The sequence below is a fragment of the Lagenorhynchus albirostris genome, chromosome 5, assembly GCF_949774975.1.
Source record: "Lagenorhynchus albirostris chromosome 5, mLagAlb1.1, whole genome shotgun sequence".
Classification (NCBI taxonomy): Eukaryota; Metazoa; Chordata; class Mammalia; order Artiodactyla; family Delphinidae; genus Lagenorhynchus; species Lagenorhynchus albirostris.
The window spans coordinates 50,960,361-50,980,142 of NC_083099.1; the positions used below are offsets into that span (position 1 = coordinate 50,960,361).

General features: G+C 39.1%; 1 protein-coding gene across 4 annotated transcripts in view; it reads right to left on the bottom strand.

The window, feature by feature from the left end:
- PLD1 (phospholipase D1) overlaps positions 1-19,782 on the bottom strand; it is a 203,876-nt gene that overhangs the window by 29,433 nt on the left and 154,661 nt on the right. For 3 of the 4 annotated variants that reach the window (XM_060150004.1, XM_060150001.1, XM_060150003.1), the window contains 2 exons: positions 8,764-8,877; positions 6,367-6,416 (listed from right to left, as the gene is read on the bottom strand). In XM_060150004.1, the coding sequence (XP_060005987.1) occupies positions 6,367-6,416; positions 8,764-8,877 (164 nt within the window). The remainder of the gene's footprint in view (positions 1-6,366; positions 6,417-8,763; positions 8,878-19,782) is intronic. The other variant, XM_060150002.1, reaches the window with a different exon arrangement.

Here is a 19,782-nt window from a genome sequence, read left to right on the forward strand (position 1 = left end):
GTCTCAGCAACACTCCAACTAGTGGGCGAGCCTCACAGCCCACAGTCCATACCTACTCCTTCATCCTTGCTACAAAACAACTTTTTTTTTTAAGGATTTTTTTGTTTTGTTTTGTTTTAGATTTAATTTTATTTATTTTTGGCTGCGTTGGGTCTTCACTGCAGTGCGCGGGCTTCTCATTGGGGTGGTTTCTCTTGTTGTGGAGCACGGGCTCTAGGTATGTGGGCGTCAGCAGTTGTGGCGCCCAGGCTCAGTAGTTGTGGCTCACGGGCTCTAGAGCTCAGGCTCAGTAGTTGTGGCACACAGGTTTAGTTGCTCCGCAGCATGTGGGATCTTCCTGGACCAGGGATCAAACCCGTATTTCCCTGCACTGGCAGGCGGATTTCTGTCCACTGCACCAGCAGGGAAGTCCCCAAAATAGTTCTTGTGAAGTGGTAAAAAATCTTTATTTCTTTATGAAAAATACCTTTAAGAAGAAAGCTACGGGTGAGTGCCAGTCACAGGGACCAGAAGAAAAACAAAGGTTCCAAGCCAGAAAGCAGACATTTTGATGAATTAAAGTGTGGCCTGTCAAATGAGGTGAATGGATCCACCACACACTCTAGTGAGAAGAAGACAAATCAAATTGAGAAATTACTTTGGCCGGTACAGTCGTCCCTCAGTACCCACAGGGTACTTGGTTCCAGGACCCCCAAGGATAACAAAATCTGCCCTACTCAAGTCCATTATATAAAATGGTATAGCATTTGAGTATGATCTACACACATCCTCCCGTACACTTTAAATCATCTCTTGATTACTTATAATACCTAATACTATGTAAATGCTATGCAAATAGTTGCCTGCACACGGCAAATTCAAGTTTTGCCTTTTGGAACTTTCTGGGTTTTTTTTTTTTTCCTTTTTAAATATTTTGTATCTGCGGTTGGTTGAATGTGTGGATGGGGAACCTGCAGATACAGAGGTCTGACTGTACTTTATCCTGTGAAGGAAACTGGCTCAACGAGTAACAGGTACAAAGTTGGTGATGTTAACTTGTGGTGTGAGGATATACTGAAACAGTGCCTTCTGAAGAAAATATAAGAAAGTCAGGAGCATGACAGGTATTAATAAGAAGCAATAGATAAAAAAGAATCATGAGGGGTTCCAACTTACATGTTATGGAGGTATGTGAGAATCTGGAGATTTATACAGGCCCCTAAGACATATCTGTTGTGAACGTTGGTGCATATATATCAATAGCTCGAAAGATGAGAAGTTTGATACAATAGACTCTATGTTTATAAGGACACTTTGTGAAAGGACTTGAAGAGTTGTTACAGGCTTTTGCTGCTTAAACAAGCACTTCCTATATGTACGTTTCTAATCCTGACTGAATACCTCTAGACCTTGGGTTAAATTAAACGAAATTGGCTGCTAAAATGCCATAATTCACAACAATTATAAAAATAATAAAGAAATGCTTTAAATTAAACACTAAATCCCCGAAGATTAGTGTATCAGAAAATCATACACTAATCGCAGCTGGTTTTCTGTTCAGGAATTTTAACATATTCGTAGCAGCAGTTTTGTTATTTCTAAAAACTACAGCTCTCTATCCAATTAGAGATTAGTTAGTTCATGTATTTAAAACCCACTATACATTTACAAAAACAAAACCAACAATACAACATTGTACCTCAAAAAGGGGCATTATGTAATTAATCTGTTCTTCCACGTTCAATGAACATTTTCCCCACTGAGATGCGTGATTTTGACTCGTTCCCAGGGTACTTGGAACTCTTTTCATAAGAGGGCTTAACATTGAAATGACTTATGTTAAAATCCAATTTTTCCCCAAAATAGGCAGAGGCAGGAAAAGGGTCCAGAGCCAAAGAAAATGCTTTATAATAAGTTCAGGACACTTTTATGGTTGAGAAACTAAATAATAGGCTTGTTCTGACTTCTTATTCTCCTATAACCTCACCTTTGCATTTTTACTAGCCACTGTTATTACCAAATGGCTTTCCTGATTTTGTTTTTAATCAATATATCTTTTAGAACCTTACTCATTCACTATCAGTTTAATTTTCAACTGTTAGAAAATAGAGATAGGGTAATACTCTGGTAAATCTATGTCCTGGATAAAATTAGATACACCTTTTGAAAGTATTTTTTTTTTAATTTATTTATTTTCCTTAATTTTTTAGCTGCGTTGGCTCTTAGTTGCGGCACATGGAATCTTTGTTGAGGCATGCAGGATCTTTTCGTTAAGGCACGGTCTCTTCGTTGCAGCGCTTGGGCTTCTCTCTAGTTGCGGCGTGTGGCTTTTCTCTCTCTAGTTGTGGTGCGTGAGTTCCAGAAGGCGTTGGGCTCTGTAGTTTGCGGCACGCGGGCTCTCTCTTTGAGGCGCGTGAGCTCAATAGTTGTGGCATGCGGGATTAGTTGCCCTGCGGCATGTGAGATCTTAGTTCCCAGACTAGGGATCGAACCGGTGTCCCCTGCATTGGAAGGTGGATTCTTTACCACTGGACCACAAGGTAAGTCCCTGAAATTATTTATTATTGGTGATGTACATGTCTTATGTCCAAAGTTCTTTCTAAGATTTTTTAGATTGAGGAGACCATTAGTGAAAAATTATTGAATACCACACACCAATAGATAAGTTTAAAATCATGTAGTCCTAAAAGCTTAATTCATTATTTTTAAACTTCCAAGTCATTTAAAAATCCATATGCCATGAAATTCACTTCTTTAAAGTATTCAATTCAGTGTTTTTTTTAAAGTATATTCACAAAGCTGTACAATCATCACCACTATCCAATTTTAAGACATTTTAATTACTCCAAAAAGAAATGTCGTACCCATTAGAAGTCACTCCCCATTCTACTCTCTCCCCAGACCCTGGCAATGACTAATCTACTGTCCTGCCTCCAGGGATTTGCCTATTAAAAACATTGAATAAAAATGGAATTATACAATATGTGGCCTTTTGTGTCTCGCTTCTTTTCACATAGCATAATATTTTCAAGGTTCATCCATGTTGTAACATGGATCAGTACATGCCTTTTTAGATTTAAATAATATTCCACTGTATGGATATACACATTTTGTTTCTTCATTCACCCATTAATGGATACTCGAGTTGTCTACACCTTTTGGCTATAGTGAATAATGCTGCCAGAAATATTCATGTGCAAGTTTTTGTGTGAACATATGTTCTCAGTTCTCTTGGGTATATTCTATGGAGAATTGCTGAGTCATATGGTAACTCTATGGTTAACTTTTAGGGAATTACCAAACTGCTTTCCAAAGAATCCACACCATTTTGAATGACCAGCAGCAACATATGAGGGTTCCAATATCTTCATATTCTCATCATTATCTTTTTTATGCTTTAAATTATAGCCATCTTAGTGGATATGAAGTTGTATCCTGTGACTTTTATTTGAATTTCCCTAATGATTAATTATGTTGAGCATCTTTTTATATGCTTATTAGCCATTTGTGTATCTTCTTTGGAGAAATGTCTATTTAGATCTTTGGCCCATTTTTAAATTGGATTATTTTTTTATTGTTGACTTGTAAAGGTTCTTTTGTATATTCAGGATATATTTTTGTATATTGTATATCTTTTGTATATTCAGGATATATCTCCCTTACCAGAGATATGATTTGCAAACATTTTCTCCCATTCTGTCATTTTTTTCTAGTTCCTTGATAGTATCCATTGGAGCACAAAAGCTTTTATGTCTGATGAAATCCAATTTATCCATTTTTATATTTTTGTTATAAACCCAAGAAACATGTGCTTAATCCAAGGTCATAATGCTTTGTGCCCATGTTTTCTTCTAAGAGTTTTATAGTTTCAGTTTTTACATTTTAGGTCTTGATCCATTTTGACTTATTTTTTGTATGTGGTGTGAGGTAGAGGTCCATCTTCCTTGTTTTGCATGTGAATATACAGTTGTTCCACCACCATTTGCTAAAAAGAATATTCTTTCTCCATTGAATTGTCCTGGAACCCTTGTTGCAATTCAAGTGACCATAATCGTAAGAGTTTATTTCTGGATTCTCAGTTCTATTCCTGTGATCTATATGTCTATCCTTACATCAGCACCACACTGGTTTTATTCCTGTAGGTTTATAGTAAGTTCTGAAATTGGGAGCATGAGTCCTCCAATTTGTTCTTTTTCAAGATTATTTTGGCTGTTCTAAATGCCCTATTCATTTTTCTGCATTCTTTTTTCTTTCTGGTCCTCTGACTGGATAATCTCAATTGACCTATCTTCAAGTTTGTTGATTAATCTGCCTACTCCAATCTGCTACTGAGTCTTCCAATGCACATTTCATTTCAGTTGTTATACTTTTCAACTCCAGAATTCGTATTTGGTTCTTTTTATGTAAAAAAATTAATAAAAATTTTAAATTAAAAAATTCTATTTTTTTATACTATTTGGGGAGAGATTGTTTTTAGACTTCTCTTTAGTCTTTAGATTTGTTGCCTTTAGTTTTTTGAACATAGTTAAACTAGCCATTTTAAAGTCTTTTAAACTGTCAGACCGGTGAAATTAGGACAATTCTCTGAGAATTGTTGGGGGATGGGAGCTTCAAACCCATTTGGCTCCTTCCAGTGGCTGCTAGGCTGTTGGTTTTCTTTCACAGTGATGGGGAGTTGGTGTTCGAGATTCTGCTTTTTTTTTTTTTTTTTTTTGCGGTACGCGGGCCTCTCACTGTTGTGGCCTCTCCCGTTCCGGAGTGCAGGCTCCGGACGCGCAGGCTCAGCGGCCATGGCTCACGGGCCCAGCCGCACCGCGGCATGTGGGATCTTCCCGGACCGGGGCACGCACCCGTGTCCCCTGCATCGGCAGGCGGACTCTCAACCACTGCGCCACCAGGGAAGCTCTCTGCTGTCTTTCTTGAATAAACAGATTGTTACATGCCCTTGGTTAATTTCCAGAGTGCTGAAAAAGTTGATTTTTGACAATTTTTGTGAGTGTTTTTGTTGCTTTTATGTAGGCGTGGATTTGGGGGGATCCTTACTATACCATTCCTGCTAATGTCCTAATTCTTTATTTTTGAGGAAAAATATACAGACATGGAAGGCCTAATTTGTTCTCCCCACATTCTGATACATCACCCAGTGCACCACGTTTAGGAGGCTCCCAGTGTAAACTAAAACTTTCAAAAACCTCAGCTGAGGTGTATAGCATATGTGAACGCCACACCACAGGGCATCGTACGATTGCGGTGGCTCCTCCTGACCTTTTAGACCTTCCTGTGGCAGCCCCATCCTCCTGATAAGTTGGGTTGAAACTCTTAGGATGATCTGACCCTTCCCTTACTCTTCTGCTCCCACATCCCCTCAAATGCTCCTTCACAGTTTTATCCATACATAACCTTTCTATCCATTCCCAAGGCACCATTTTCTCTCACCTGCCATCAGTCAGTGACCTTTGATATAAACACCACTTTGATGAGTTCAATCAGTGATCAGAGGCATCCAACACCATACCTTGTCTCTTTCTGGATAAAAATCTAGTCTTTTTAATGTGACCTACAAATTTGCACAATCTTAATCCGATATGAACTGGAGGTCAGACAATTTGGGTTCTTTCTTCAGCTTAGTTCTTGTGGAATTTTCTGTACCTACTGTTCAGGGTATAAAAGATGATTGAGTACCTACTATGTGCTAAACTTAGAGTCAGTTCACAGAGATATAGGTAAGTAAACCCACAATTACAATGTACTGTAGCTAAGAACTATGTGGAAGGATCAATTAAGATATCTGAGAAAGTGCCTTTGAAAATGTGAAGAATTTCAGGAGTAAAAGGTATTACTGTGGGGTTTTTTCTTATTTACTTACCTCCAGTATAATACCCTCGAAGATTTAGTCAAGTGTTATGGTGTTAAAATGGTTATATAATTAGTTTTCCTCCCTAAATATGACAGTGTGTGAGGACCCTGGGACTTCTACATCTGTAGGAGGCCACGTATATACATGCTGACTGCGTCCTCATCTTTAAAGCAGGGATGACACCTTCCTGCTTACTTCCCAGGACCGTGGTGAAGGATCGCAGGAGAAGATACATACGGGGTCATTCTGAAGTGCCTTACAAATCCCACTTCTTACCAAAACAATTATTATAAATAAATTATAAAAAATTGTAAACATACTCTCATTTTTATCACCTATGCAGCTCATGCTGTGATGTCTTCATTTGAACATCTGTTTGGACAGTTTAATGAGAATAAGTAATTTATTTCTGTTAAGCATTTTGTGGGCTACCTTTCGTGAAGAGTCCTATAACCACACTGTGAAAACATTAATAATCACTGATATGTCACCAAAAACCACCATGGAGGAAAAGAAAAGCAGTTACTTACTCTCTGCTTTTAATTGTCCAAGGATGGAATTTTCTCCTCTGCACATGGTTCTGAACATATGTAAAGGAAAGAAATAATTATAGAGGTTTCAAAGGTTTCAATTGCAATATCTGTGGGGTAGAGTCCTAATCCAAATAAAAATAGAGCAAGTGCTTTTATGAGAAGATTTTTTAAAAGCCAAAAAAATCAATGTCACTTCTGTAATGTTATTGATGGGACAAGCTATTCTGAAGTGCATAAATGGAAAAGTTATAAAATTGATCTTAGATTTCAGAAAGAGATGCTATTTTTAAAAGATGGGTTATGAATGAGCTTTCCCACTTAGAAAATGTGGCGACTGCAAAGATAAACTTAGAATGCCACAATAGATAAGAATACTTACAGAATCATATTACTTTCAGAGGTGAAAAGGGCAAACTTAGCAGAGTAATTCTAGGATTAAGGAAACTATTATACCTGAGCTGTCTCTGTAAAGTCAGAAAACCCCTTAAAAGTGAAAAATATAGTCTCAAATAGCTGCCTCTACTAATGATTTTGCTTCTCAAGACTCCGATAATAGTCGATGAATTATAAAGACCGACAAGACAAAAAATTCTATGTTCCATCTACTTTGCTCTGTGAAAGTAATTAAAAGTACAGTTATGCCTGGGAAATGCTGATATTATTAAAGATGATGCCAGAAAATAGAGATTTTTTTTGCATAATAAAAGGTTATAGTTCTGGTTGCTGAACAAAAGCGAAGCATGTTATTTCATTCAATTGGTTCACACCCAAGAAAATAGTTACAGAAAATAATTACAATCGATAATATTCCAAAAATAATGTTAGCATGGCAAATGAAGTGGATAAAATCCAATTAAACATTATTGCTTTAAATACTTAAAACATTAAGTGCCTTAAATACTTGAAAAGCTTTGTTTGCCATGTTATAAATCAGATAATATTAGAAATGGGCAAATCTTCAATCCAAGTGTATAGACCAAAGCACAGTTAAAGTTTTCTCATACTGTAATGAGGCAAAATTACCCCAGATGAAACAAAACGCCTTACTTGAAACCCTGGCAGACAGAAAGATAGAAGCTTAAAAAGTCGGAAAGAAGCAAGAGGATTAAAAAAAAAAGATTTCCACCACAGTGGTGCGCTCAAACTGTGCCTGGAGGACCTTGGATCTTGAGGAGGTGCCTCTAGGGAGGGGGACTCAAGCAAGAGGGCATCTAAGCCCCCGGCCCCAATTTGACCAAGGCCCTGAACCCTTATCTGCTTTACACACTGGGGGTTTGGGGCAAGACTTCATTTGTCCCTCCCCCACAAAAGAATTTGATTAGAAAGGTGGGAAACTACAGGTGGTTCTGACGAACAGGGGATATTAAAAGAAAATATCCAGGCGCTAGTCCTTGCTTTGACTTATTAAGTGTGATCCTGAGTAGGGCTCTTTTGTGCTTCAGGTCACAGAGCTTATAATTGGGAGCTGGATTCATGCCAGGCCTGTCCATTTACCTCTTCTCAGCTAAGCGACCCAAAAAGAACGTCAGGGGGGCCTTTCCATCACTTTCTACAGCACCTCTCTACACCCGCCCACCAGCTAGCACCTCTCAACCCCCCTCATAATCTTCCACTGGCCAAGTCTGAAGTCTCATGTGCCTTTTTGCGTGAATATGGAAACTCTGCTTTTTAGAATATTGAGAACAGGACTTACCACGTTCCCTAAAATTTTAACAAAGTGATGGCAGGGAAAACAATTAACATTCCGGGAGACAGGAAAGAACCTTCACGCTTCACTTACTGGCAGAGACTATTATTACCAACCTTGTTGAAGGATTGCTGCCTAGAAAAATCATAAACCAATATGTGCAAATCATACCATTTTAAGCATTTAATTTTTTTCTTTCATCTACTTACTGCAAAGAATATGGAAAGCTCAATAACTATTTGGTGGCTTAAAGATAATTTTAAAATTATCTTTAAAAATTAATTATGTATAAAGGACTTCATATGTTTCTATATAAAGTCCTTGTCTGCATTTATAATATATTAATATATATTAAAAGAACAAAAATATTAGTTTTTTTATATTCATATATATTGTGTGTATATATATACCTCATAAATGGAGACAAGCACTCTATATATGTGATAGGCAATGAGTATAAAAGAGACACTAATATTTTAGTTCTTTTATATGTGTCATGTGTCCTAGGCCTACCATTTATGATTTTAGGCTCTATTTGAATTTTATCAACTAGTAAACAGGACAAAATTCAAAAGTAAAATAAAGCAAAGTGTCCATCTGTTCAATGCTCCACTGAATAGATGTGGAGAAACATTTCCATTGCTTTCGCCAGCTTACATGCATAACTGATTGAAAGCTGTAAACAGAGGATTTTAGAACTTTGGCACCTGTAGTTGAAGTGCATTATTGCCTGTAGAGCATTTCCTCCACCGGTTGAAATGTCTCCTTCAAAACCTGGCAGAAGTGGTATCACAACATAAACCCGGTATCTCTGGCTTTCCCTGCAAAAGTCAGATGGAAAGAGTTGCACATACACACAGAAAAAGACACAGTTAAAAATGACAGTCAAGCAGTTCACATCATATTGGAGATTGAGTGAATGGCTTCCTACGATACATTCTATCACGTTCCAGGCTTTGGCAGGGAAGGGGATGCTGTTGGATTAAAGGCCAGAAACTGTTACCCAGGCTAACCGTTCATAACAACCTGAAAAGTAAGCTGAACTTGGCAGTAAAGTGGGAATTGTACTCACTATCTCTCTATAGCACAATCCTTCCTAGGACAAAATTCACTGTAAAAAAAGCCTTGCTTGGGTCCCATGGGAGGTGGAGGGGTTATAATAAAGTTTCGAAAAAGACGTTATCCCAACTGTTTTATGTATAACAAGTTATAGCCACAGTACCGAGCTCAGAGTCCAGCAAATAGTAGGCATTCAGTTAGTAATTACTGAGTAAATGAGCTCCCACAGCCTAAATCTCAGGGGCAAAAAAAGATATTGAACCCAGTATATTTTCCAATGCAGAAATCAGCATTGTTTAGAAACTCTGATTCATCTCTGAAAACTCTGCTTCAGATGCAAAATGTTACCCTGGGCCTGTCAAGAATTTTGAATGACTGATGTTGAGTTTTAAATCTCCTGTAGACGTAACACAATACTTCTTGGTCTGCTGTCCCAACTGAACAGCTTTTGAAAGAAAAGAAACAGAAGCAGGAAGTGGGGCTCCTAACTTTGATCTGCATTCAGAAAGTCAGAAATTTGGAGAATTGTGTTCAAATAGGTATTGCCTCTTTGGAGGCTAGACTGTTAATATCCTTATCCCTAGAAAACACACAGGAAGAAGAGAAAGTCTGGAGATGACTGTGGTACCCCTTATGGTCAGAATCTCGCCAGTTTATGTGAGAAGTCTGCATTCACACGAAGATGCTGCTACGGGTTAATTTTCAAATCGGAACCTACTTAAACTTTTCATAATACTTAATTTCTAAGTATTTCTAAGTATTTTCTAAGTATTTCTAAGTATTTTCTTCCAGGTGAATATTATTACTACTCTCAGAGGGATCAGATTTCATTACTGAGGTCTCTGATGCCAACATACTATACATATCAGGGCACAGGGAAAGTGCAGTTTGAGACAGAAGCCACGACCAACAGAACGGAGTCTGGAGGCCTATGAGCTTTAACCGCAGTGCTGAGAAATGAGGAATCTGAACCAGGGTGTTGTAATGGCATGGATTAATCGCTAGATGGCAAACACAGTTTGAGTTGGAAAAAACCCATTTAAAAAAAATATATAAATGGTTAAAGTTATCTGTCAAATAAGGGTACGAAGCTCACATTCCTAGATAGTAAACAGGATAGTGGGAAGAACAGAAAGAATGCCTATGCTATTTCCTCACAGCCGGTATTTAAAAGTCCAAACGAATTTTACTGTTGAAAATTGACACCATCTGGCTTCAACTGCCTTTACAGAATCACCTTTGGTCTGGTCCTCCCAGGCCCACACTCCAGTGACTGGACACCACTGCCCTGCGCTCAGAGGCGCATCCCCAGTAAGGCAGGTTAGTCAACCTAACTCATCTGCCCCCTGAGCCTGGATGTCCTTCTCTGCCTCGCAGAGAGGAGCTGATAACCGGCTCCTTCCATCAAGCCATCCTGGATGTGGCAGTGAAAATCGGTTTGCTCCTGCCTCCGCACTCCCGCTACACATGGCTGGGATGCCTACTCAGCATCTTTTTTGCTTTACACAACAGTGACAGGTACCTCTGCTAGGCTCGGCTATGTGATAAGCCCTTTTGAATGTGCGTCCACATATCTTTCTGTTTTGGGCAGTGCCCAACAGAGGACCTTTGCACTCAGTATGCACTTGGTACTATTTGCTTTGAGAGGATGGGGTCAGGTTGGAAGAATGTTTGTTTCTGGGAAGCCTCTGGTAGACAAGAGGTTAAACAGGATGTTTTTCTTTAAATTAGATTACATCTTATTTGAATTTTTTTTACTGGGGTAAAATATATGAAACATAAAATTTACCATTTTCACCATTTTTAAGTGTAGTGTTCAGTGTTAACAATTACCTTCACATGTTGTGAACCATCATGATCTCTATTTCCAAAACTTTTTCATGAGCCCAAACAGAAACTGTGATAATTAAGCAGTAACTTCCCATTTCCCCTCCCTGCAACCTCTGGTAACCTCTAATCTACTTTCTGTCTCTAGGAATTTGCCTGGTCTAGATATTTCAGCTAAGGGGAATCAAACAATATTTGTCTTTTTGTGGCTGACTTATTTCACTTAACATAATATCCTTAAGATTCATCCATGGTGTAGGATGGGTCAGAATCTCCTTCCTTCCTATGGCTGAATAATATTCTGTTATATATATAGACCACATTTGGTTTACCCAGTCATCTGTTGGTGGACACTTGCAATGTTTCCACTTTTTTTTTTTTTTTTTTCTGTACGTGGGCCTCTCACTGCTGTGGCCTCTCCCATTGCGGAGCACAGGCTCCGGACGCGCAGGCTCAGCGGCCATGGCTCATGGGCCCAGCCGCTCCGCGGCATGCGGGATCTTCCCGGACCGGGGCATGAACCCGTATCCCCTGCATCGGCAGGCAGACTCTCAACCACTGCACCACCAGGGAAGCCCCAATGTTTCCACTTTTATCTATTGTGAATAATGCTGCAGTGGGCACGGGCATATAGTATCTGAGTCCCAGTTATTTTGGGTATATACCCAGGACTGGTGTTGCTGGGTCATACAGTTATTCTATGTTTAGCTTTTTGAGGAACCACCAAAAAAAATTACATTTTCAAATGGATAATATATGTTCTCAGTGCAAACCTTCAGAGGTGGAAGATTATATGATGAAAAAACTTCTTTTTCACTCCTTTGTCCCCAGCCTTTGTTTCCCCTCCCTAAGGGCAATTTGTATTACCTTTCATGTTCTTTCAGAAATAGTCTATGAATTTATAAGCATATATATGTATTCTCTCCTTCTACACAAATGTTAGAATACTGTAAACACTTTTCTGAACGTTATTTTTTTTTTGTAATTTATCAGTGCATCCTGGAAATTCTTTGATAACTGTACTTAGTGAGATGCCCAGTTTTTAATTAAGAGCGACAGTATTCCAAATCCATGCCATAATATTTTAACCAGTTCTCTATTGCTGGGCATTCAACTGTTTCTAATTTTTTGCTACCCCAAAATGCCTATTTTGCTATGTGTGCCAACCCACATAAGTCATCTCTCACATTTATTAGAAGCAGTATTGCTGGTCTTGAACACCAAGTGTTTGTAATTCTGTTTGGAAAAGATGGTTACCTTTTGCCCATGTGTTTTATAAAAGCAAAAATGACTTCAAAATGTAGACATTGGGAAATGTTCTATAAAAATCTTGTATCTTTAGATAAAGCGTATTTGCAAATTTAGTTTGTAGAAATCAGAATATTCACATTTTCTTGTTCTTGGTTAGCCCTATATCAAAATCCTTGCTTTTTTATTTTTTTTAAAATTTTTTTATTTTTTGCGGTACGCGGGCCTCTCACTGTTGTGGCATCTCCCGTTGCGGAGCACAGGCTCCGGACGCGCAGGCTCAGCAGCCATGGCTCACGGGCCTAGCCGCTCCACGGCATGTGGGATCTTCCCAGACCAGGGCACGAACCCGTGTCCCCTGCATCGGCAGGCGGACTCTCAACCACTGCGCCACCAGTGAAGCCCTATTTTTATTTTCTTAACACAATGCAGTTCTTGAATTTCCTAATGATGAAATTTTTAAACTGTGTTCAGCAAATTAGCATAAATGACTTAGATTTTCACTGCTGTAGAAAAAAAAAGGGCTCTGGAATTTCAAACCATAAAGTTGCAGCTAAGTTTAAGTCAATGAAGAGAAAATTCTATGTGCTAACCTGTCCAGTCTCCTTCCTTGATCCGGTCCCCAGAAAATAACAGTTCTTGGCCACTGAGGATTCTAACCTCTTCCAAAACACTGCATCCTCACAATGCTGAGGTGGTGCAAATGATAGCAGTCAGCATAGGGCAAGAACCTGAGCCCCTAATGTGTAGATTTATGATCTTAAAAGCAACAGAAGAGCTAGTGGGCACCAGGCCATCATGCAGGCAACTGCTCCATCCACTTTAGTTCAGAGCAATTTTATAAAATTGCATGCTCAGGCTTTTTGTTAAAATAAGTTTTTCTTTCAAAATCCACTAACTCTTACAGCGGTGTTACGTATAATAGATAAAAATTGGAAATGTCCAATAATGGGGGGATGATTAACTAAATTATGTTATAGTCACTCAATGGATGTAACTTCTTACTAAAATGACCACTATGACTTACTAGCAAAGTACTTCTGGTAGTGTGTTAAAATGGCCCTAATGCAAAGTTACAATTACAAGACAATTATAGATGTGGCAGGCTGATACTATGAAATATTAAGTAATTTTTCTCCTTAAATATGTTAAATTCCCCCTCTCTGTGACTGGAGATATGAAGCAGGCGTTGCTCCTAGGACGGCGCTCTCACCGAGGAACCAGGGCACAAAGATGTCAGCTTCTTAGATTTGGGGAACTGAGGAGAGATCCTTTGAGCTGAGATGGGAGTATAAAGAAATAAGAGGAACCTCCCTGGTGGTCCGGTGGTTAAGAATCCGCGCTTCCACTGCAGGGGGCATGGGTTCGATCCCTGGTCAGGGAACTAAGATCCCACAGGCTGTGCAGCGTGCCCCAAAAAATAAATTAAAAAAAAAAGAAGAAGAAATAAGAGTCAGACTCAGTGCAGGGACCCTCTACTGGCAGCAGTAGAGGAGAAGGGACAGAAAGGCAGGTTTTAAAGGAGAAGGCTGAGGACCCCAGGTTACAGTAAGCAGATGCCAGAAGAGGCTTGACAGATCGATACTGAGCGCTAGAAGCCCCTTCCCAAAGATCCAGGGCCCCTTAGCGTCTATACCAAGGATGGGGGAGGGGAGGAAAGACCAGGGAGCACCCTGACGGACTGAATACAGAGCAGAAATGAGAAACCACTGAATTTGGCCACATTTATCAGGAAGTGACTAAACTAAATTTCCTTCTATTGTGTGGAAAAGGGACTTGAGACAGAAATCCAAGTGAGTTACAGGAAAAGGAAATAAATTACAACTCAGAAAATATGTCTGCATATTAATATGGAGCAAAAAGAAAATAGGAAAACAAAAAGTAAATTGTTTAGGTGATGAGAATGTGGGATCTTTAATATTTTCAATTTTTGTGATTTGCTGAAATGTTGCTTTGTCCCTTTAAAAACAAGTCCTAGGGGCTTCCCTGGTGGCACAGTTGTTGAGAGTCCGCCTGCCGATGCAGGGTACATGGGTTCGTGCCCCGGTCCGGGAGGATCCCACATGCCGCGGAGCGGCTGGGCCCGTGAGCCACAGCCACTGAGCCTGCGTGTCCAGAGCCTGTGCTCAGCAACGGGAGAGGCCACAACAGTGAGAGGCCCGTGTACCGCAAAAATCAAAAAACAAAAACCAAAAAAACAAACAAGTCCTAGTTCACCAACGTAAATGGGTCTTAGCAGTGGTTTTCCTCTAACTTCCCACCTTGTTCTCTCCAGAAGAACCCCTCCTCCTTCACCTCCTCCTTCCCCAGCATGGTGGGTAGTCAGGGGTCTTCTGCTCAGAGTGGGGTCTCAGGATCTATAAGAAGGCCCCAAAGGAGCTCATTGTGTTTCTCCAGTGACAAGATGCTATATTTTTTTGAGAATTTGAGATTTATAGATCATGTTTCATTGCCATAAACTTCAGGAGCTGGTATAAATCTTCTCGTTGTAGATTTTGCAGCAGTGAACACTGCCAGAAGTAAGAAGAATTGTGGTTGGGGATTAGTGGTTGGTTTTTTCTGTTTTGTTTTTTTTTGTGGAGAGAATTTTATTCTATAGTGGTATCAGTTATGGGAGAATTGGATCTGTATCTTCTCAGTGGTTTGGGACATAGCCCATTTTATTTTGTGTTTGGCAAATCTTTTTAAAAGCAGTAAACCTTTCTGGGCTTCAGTTTTCTCATCTGTAAATGAAGGAGTTGGTGAAAATCATTGTTAGTCCACTAGAAATGCTGGTTCTATTTAGCACTGACTTTGCATATCATATGTGAGATTTATATAGATTATGACATTACATATTGTGTGCGCACACAATAACACACACACATAATTTTTTCGTTGGTTATCTTTTGAAAACGGCAAGCTTTTAAATGTAAGAATGTTCAGGGCTAGCCCAGCATGTGTGACTTAGACTTCACTCTGGACTTGATAACCTTTGGCAGGCATGTCCCTCAGTGTCCCTTAAATAAGATTCTACAAAACCTCTTATTAAATTGTTCCTACAATAGCCCAGCCGTTTTCATTTTCATTTTTAAAAGAGTCTCTCCCTTCCTTCATCTCTCTGCCAGGGCACATGCTCAGACTCAAAATGATTTCTGGCCTCTGACCAGTACTAATCTTTACTCTCTCTATCTGCTGAGATTATCATTTATATAATTTTTGGAATCAAATAAAAGCAATTAAATGATCTAAATCAAAAGTTCTCCCGCCATGATCTGTCATCTCTGCCCTAATGTAACCTCTTCTCCATGAATTTCATAGAGCTTGGAGATTATCCCACAAGATAAAATGTGAAACCAGCCATTGGCATACTTAATTTTCATATTTTTCTTCTTTTATTATAACTGCAGCTTAAATTTCATTAAGACAGTGATTCTGAAATATACCCAATATGTCCTTTCAACTTGGTACACAAGTTATAGGATGTGGTAATTATAGGATGTAGATTTTTCTTTAAACCTAAGAAATTTTTTTTTTTTTTTTTTTTTGCGGTATGCGGGCCTCTCACTGTTGTGGCCTCTCCCGTTGTGGAGCACAGGCTCCGGACGCGCAGGCCCAGCGGCCATGGCTCACGGGCCCAGCCGCTCTACGGCATGTGGGATCTTCCTGGACCCGGGCACGAACCCGTGTCACCTGCATCGGCAGGCAGACTCTCAACCACTGTGCCACCAGGGAAGCCCTAAACCTAAGAAATTTTTATCTATCAAGCAATTACTTTAAAAAAAGAAAATGTTTATTTGATTTTTAAAAATTTTTAAATAAAGTACCTCTTCTAGATTTCTTGCAGGATTAACATTAGAACATTTCTACTTCCCTTGAAATGAGGGAAGCTTTGTAGCTGAGCTACAAAGGTAGCACAAGGTAAAGAGCACAAGTTTAAGTCCTGAAGATGTGGTCTGAGTCACAGTTCTACTCATCAATAGCTGCATGATGTGGGCAAGTTACCATAATTGCACTTGGCCTCAGCTGCCTCATCTGTAGAATGGAAATCATTATGCATCCACTTCATAAGGCTGATGTGAGGATTAAATGAAGGAATGCATAAAAAGCACCTTGGATGTGGAATGCCTCAAAAACGATTTGATAACATTATTAATCAATTAACAACCAGTGATTTCAATTGGAAAGCTTCAAAGAATCATCAACAGTGCCTAAAATTAAAACAAAGCAAAGCAAAACTGAACACACATTATGTTTCAGAATGCATTTTATTTTATATTTTGGGGGAAGATGTAATCCAATCAAACATGGGGAATCCAAAAATGGATTCCCATGAGGAATCAGCTACAGCTTTCTGGCAGGACACCTCTAGACAGTGTTTTAATCATGTGCCTCTACTTGTCACAGGATGAGAAGTGCCAGTGATAGGGAACCAGAGCCAGTTGCCCTTATCCAGCAACAGTCATCTAACAATTTAAAATGAGGCACATTAAACACCTCTTTAAGTAAAACATTTGTTTCTAACATAAATATTAATTTCTAAATAGTTGATTTGATATTGTGGTTCTTTGTCTCTGCTAGAATTTACCATGAGCTAGCATATTTCCAGATGATGAATTTCCTGGAAATAACATAATTTCTTACATGAACTGGTGCTTTACGGTTTTCAAATTGCTTTCACATCTATTCATATGAGATAGGTAGGGCAGATATTATTATTCTCTTTGTTGGTGAAAAAACAGAGTGCCAGAAAGGCAAAAATTATAGATTCAAAAGGTCACATACCTGTAGACACAGAGTTGGGAAGAACTCAGATCTCCAGACATCTGGTTCCCAATTAATTTCAGATTCCCCAGAGGAGGTCCCTCAGACCATCACTCATGCGCAAACTGCAAGCACTATATGGCACTGTTCTACGGTCATAGGAAGCATGAAGAGTTTGAGTGATTTTCAAAACTGTGTATTTTCCAAGGCAGTTGAATTGTGTATTTTCCAGTGCAGTTTAATATTAAAATACAGAAGCAATAAATCAACTGCCTAATTTCATTGCATGTGTCAAACTTGTGGTGATAACAGTGCAAAATGCACTCTCTCCCTCCAAACTTTCTAGCAGGGCGGCAAAATTATGCATGTCAAGTTTCCATAAGCAAAAATGGTTTCATCCTCAGAAACCGTACATTCATGGCACACAGTGTTTTAAACTGTTTTCTACTTGGACTATCTGGTTACTCTCTACGTTTTGGCTTATTCAAACATGGTATAAGGCAGTCAATTCTAGACTGTGGATTATGATTTCTTCACCCTGATCTCTAGTCCTATTTGAGTTGTCAGATAGGCTTCCAGTGGGTTGGGAGCTGGGCTCAACTCGAAGACAGTTCTACTTTTTTAGAGCAGACCTTTTGTTTTCTGCAGAGATTCCCATAGTTATTTTTAGTTCAGCTTGGGGTGAACAGTATTCTGAGGCTCTAGGTCATGAATCAGATCATGGAGGCTTGGCCTGTTTCTGTAAACAATTATGGATGCTGGAGAGGGTGTGGAGAAAAGGGAAGCCTCCTCCACTGCCAGTGAGAATGTAAATTGGTGCAGCCACTATGGAGAACAGTATGGAGGTTCCTTAAAAAACTAAAAATAGAGCTACCATATGATCCAGCAATCCCACTCCTGGGCATATACCCTGAGAAAACCATAATTCAAAAAGATACATGTACCCCAATGTTCACTGCAGCACTATTTACAATAGCCAGGAAGCAACCTAAATGTCCATTGATGGAAGAATGGATAAAGAAGATGTGGTATATATATACAATGGAATATTACTCAGCCATAAAAAAGAATGAAATAATGCCATTTGCAGTGACATGGATGGACCTAGAGATCGGCATACTGAGTAAAGTAAGTCAAAGACAATATCTTATGATATCGCTTATGTGTGGAATCTAAAAAAATGGTACAAAAGAACCTATTTACAAAATAGAAATAGAGTCACAGATGTAGAAAACAAACTTATGATTACCAAGGGGCGAAGTGGGGGAAAGATAAAGTGGGAAACTGGGATTGACATATACACACTACTATATACAAAATAGATAACTAATAAGAACCTACTGTATAGCACAGGGAACTCTACTCAGTACTCTGTAATGACCTATATGGGAACAGAATCTAAAAAAGAGTGGATATATGTATATGCATAACTGACTCACTTTGCTGTGCAGCAGGAACTAACACAACACTGTAAATCAGTTATACTCCAATAAAATTTAATTAAAAAAAATTACAGCTGCTGAGAAAGAATGAGGAGAAGGTGAGGGAAGCAGAGAACTCACTTTAGGGAACTGGTGTGGGACCAGATTGCAGCACTGGCAGAAAAGTAAAGGCTCAGCCCAGTCGAGAGAAGTTGGCAATTTAAAGACGCCAATCTCTCTAGGGTGGGAGGGTCCTGGAAGAGAGTCTGTGTTCCTTGGTCAGGCTGGCCGAATGCTGACTGTCATTTCCCTCCATCTGCTTTGTGCTCTATTCTATTCTTTTTCCAACAACCAAAGTTATACTTGTTGCTAGGCATGTGACTCTGGCAGGGAAGTTCTGAGTCTCAGAAGAGTAGAGAGCAGAAGAGTGAAAGGAAGAGAGAGGGGTAAGCTTGAGGATGGTACACGACGGCCCTCAGTGAGAAGAAGGGGAGCCACTGTAGGCAGCCTGCAAGATAAGCTTTCTAATTCTACCTTTACCTTTTTCCTAAGACTACAAGCTCACAGATTTGAAATTATTCAATGAAAATATATTTTACAGTTTGGAATTAACATAGGAGATAAACGATAATGTGGAGATACAGAGGAGGGGGAAAATGTAAAACAGGTTTCCAGGATATGTGTGTGTATCCACTAAGTTTGAATGTGTGATATACATGCCACTTTAAAATGTGACTATCAAAGCAAGTGAGATTATTGAGAGATCAAAGCTAAATGACACACAGTTAATTTGAAATCTGACGAACTCATTTCCCAGTTTCTACAAAGTGAGCTTGAAATTGCCACCCTTTAAGGTGCTCTGTGAACTTCTAAGCATGAGATAAAATCTGCAACAGATGCTACCTTACCATGCTCTCTCACTGTGGATCCCAGGGTCGCTGGGCAATGATCAATCAGAAAATATCTTAACATTCCTTCCAGCCTTAAAGTGCTATGATTTTAGAAGAAGTCCAGATACTAAAAGACAAATTAATATGCTAAAGAAAAATATTCGTTCAGGCTCCTGAACACTTAAAAACAAATCTTACAGATACTTATTAAACCACGTACTAATAAGTCAATAACTGGAATGAGTGAAGTTGAGAGTCATCCTACTCTCCTAATCAGCTGTCAAAGTTCCAAAATTCATGATTCACTGCTCAGCCCAATGAGCTCATTTGTCAATTTAATGTATTTTTGTGACATTTCAATTTCATGAAAAAATTATTTTTTCTTTTTGTCAAATGTGCTTTATAAAGGGGACGCTCCTACATCAATAAAATGCAAGAGTTGTCAGAAATATAATGCAATTTTGTAAATGAGACATAAATTGACCCAGAAAATTGGGAGACTGGAGACTGGAAAGGATGCAAGGAATCTCTGTGCGTA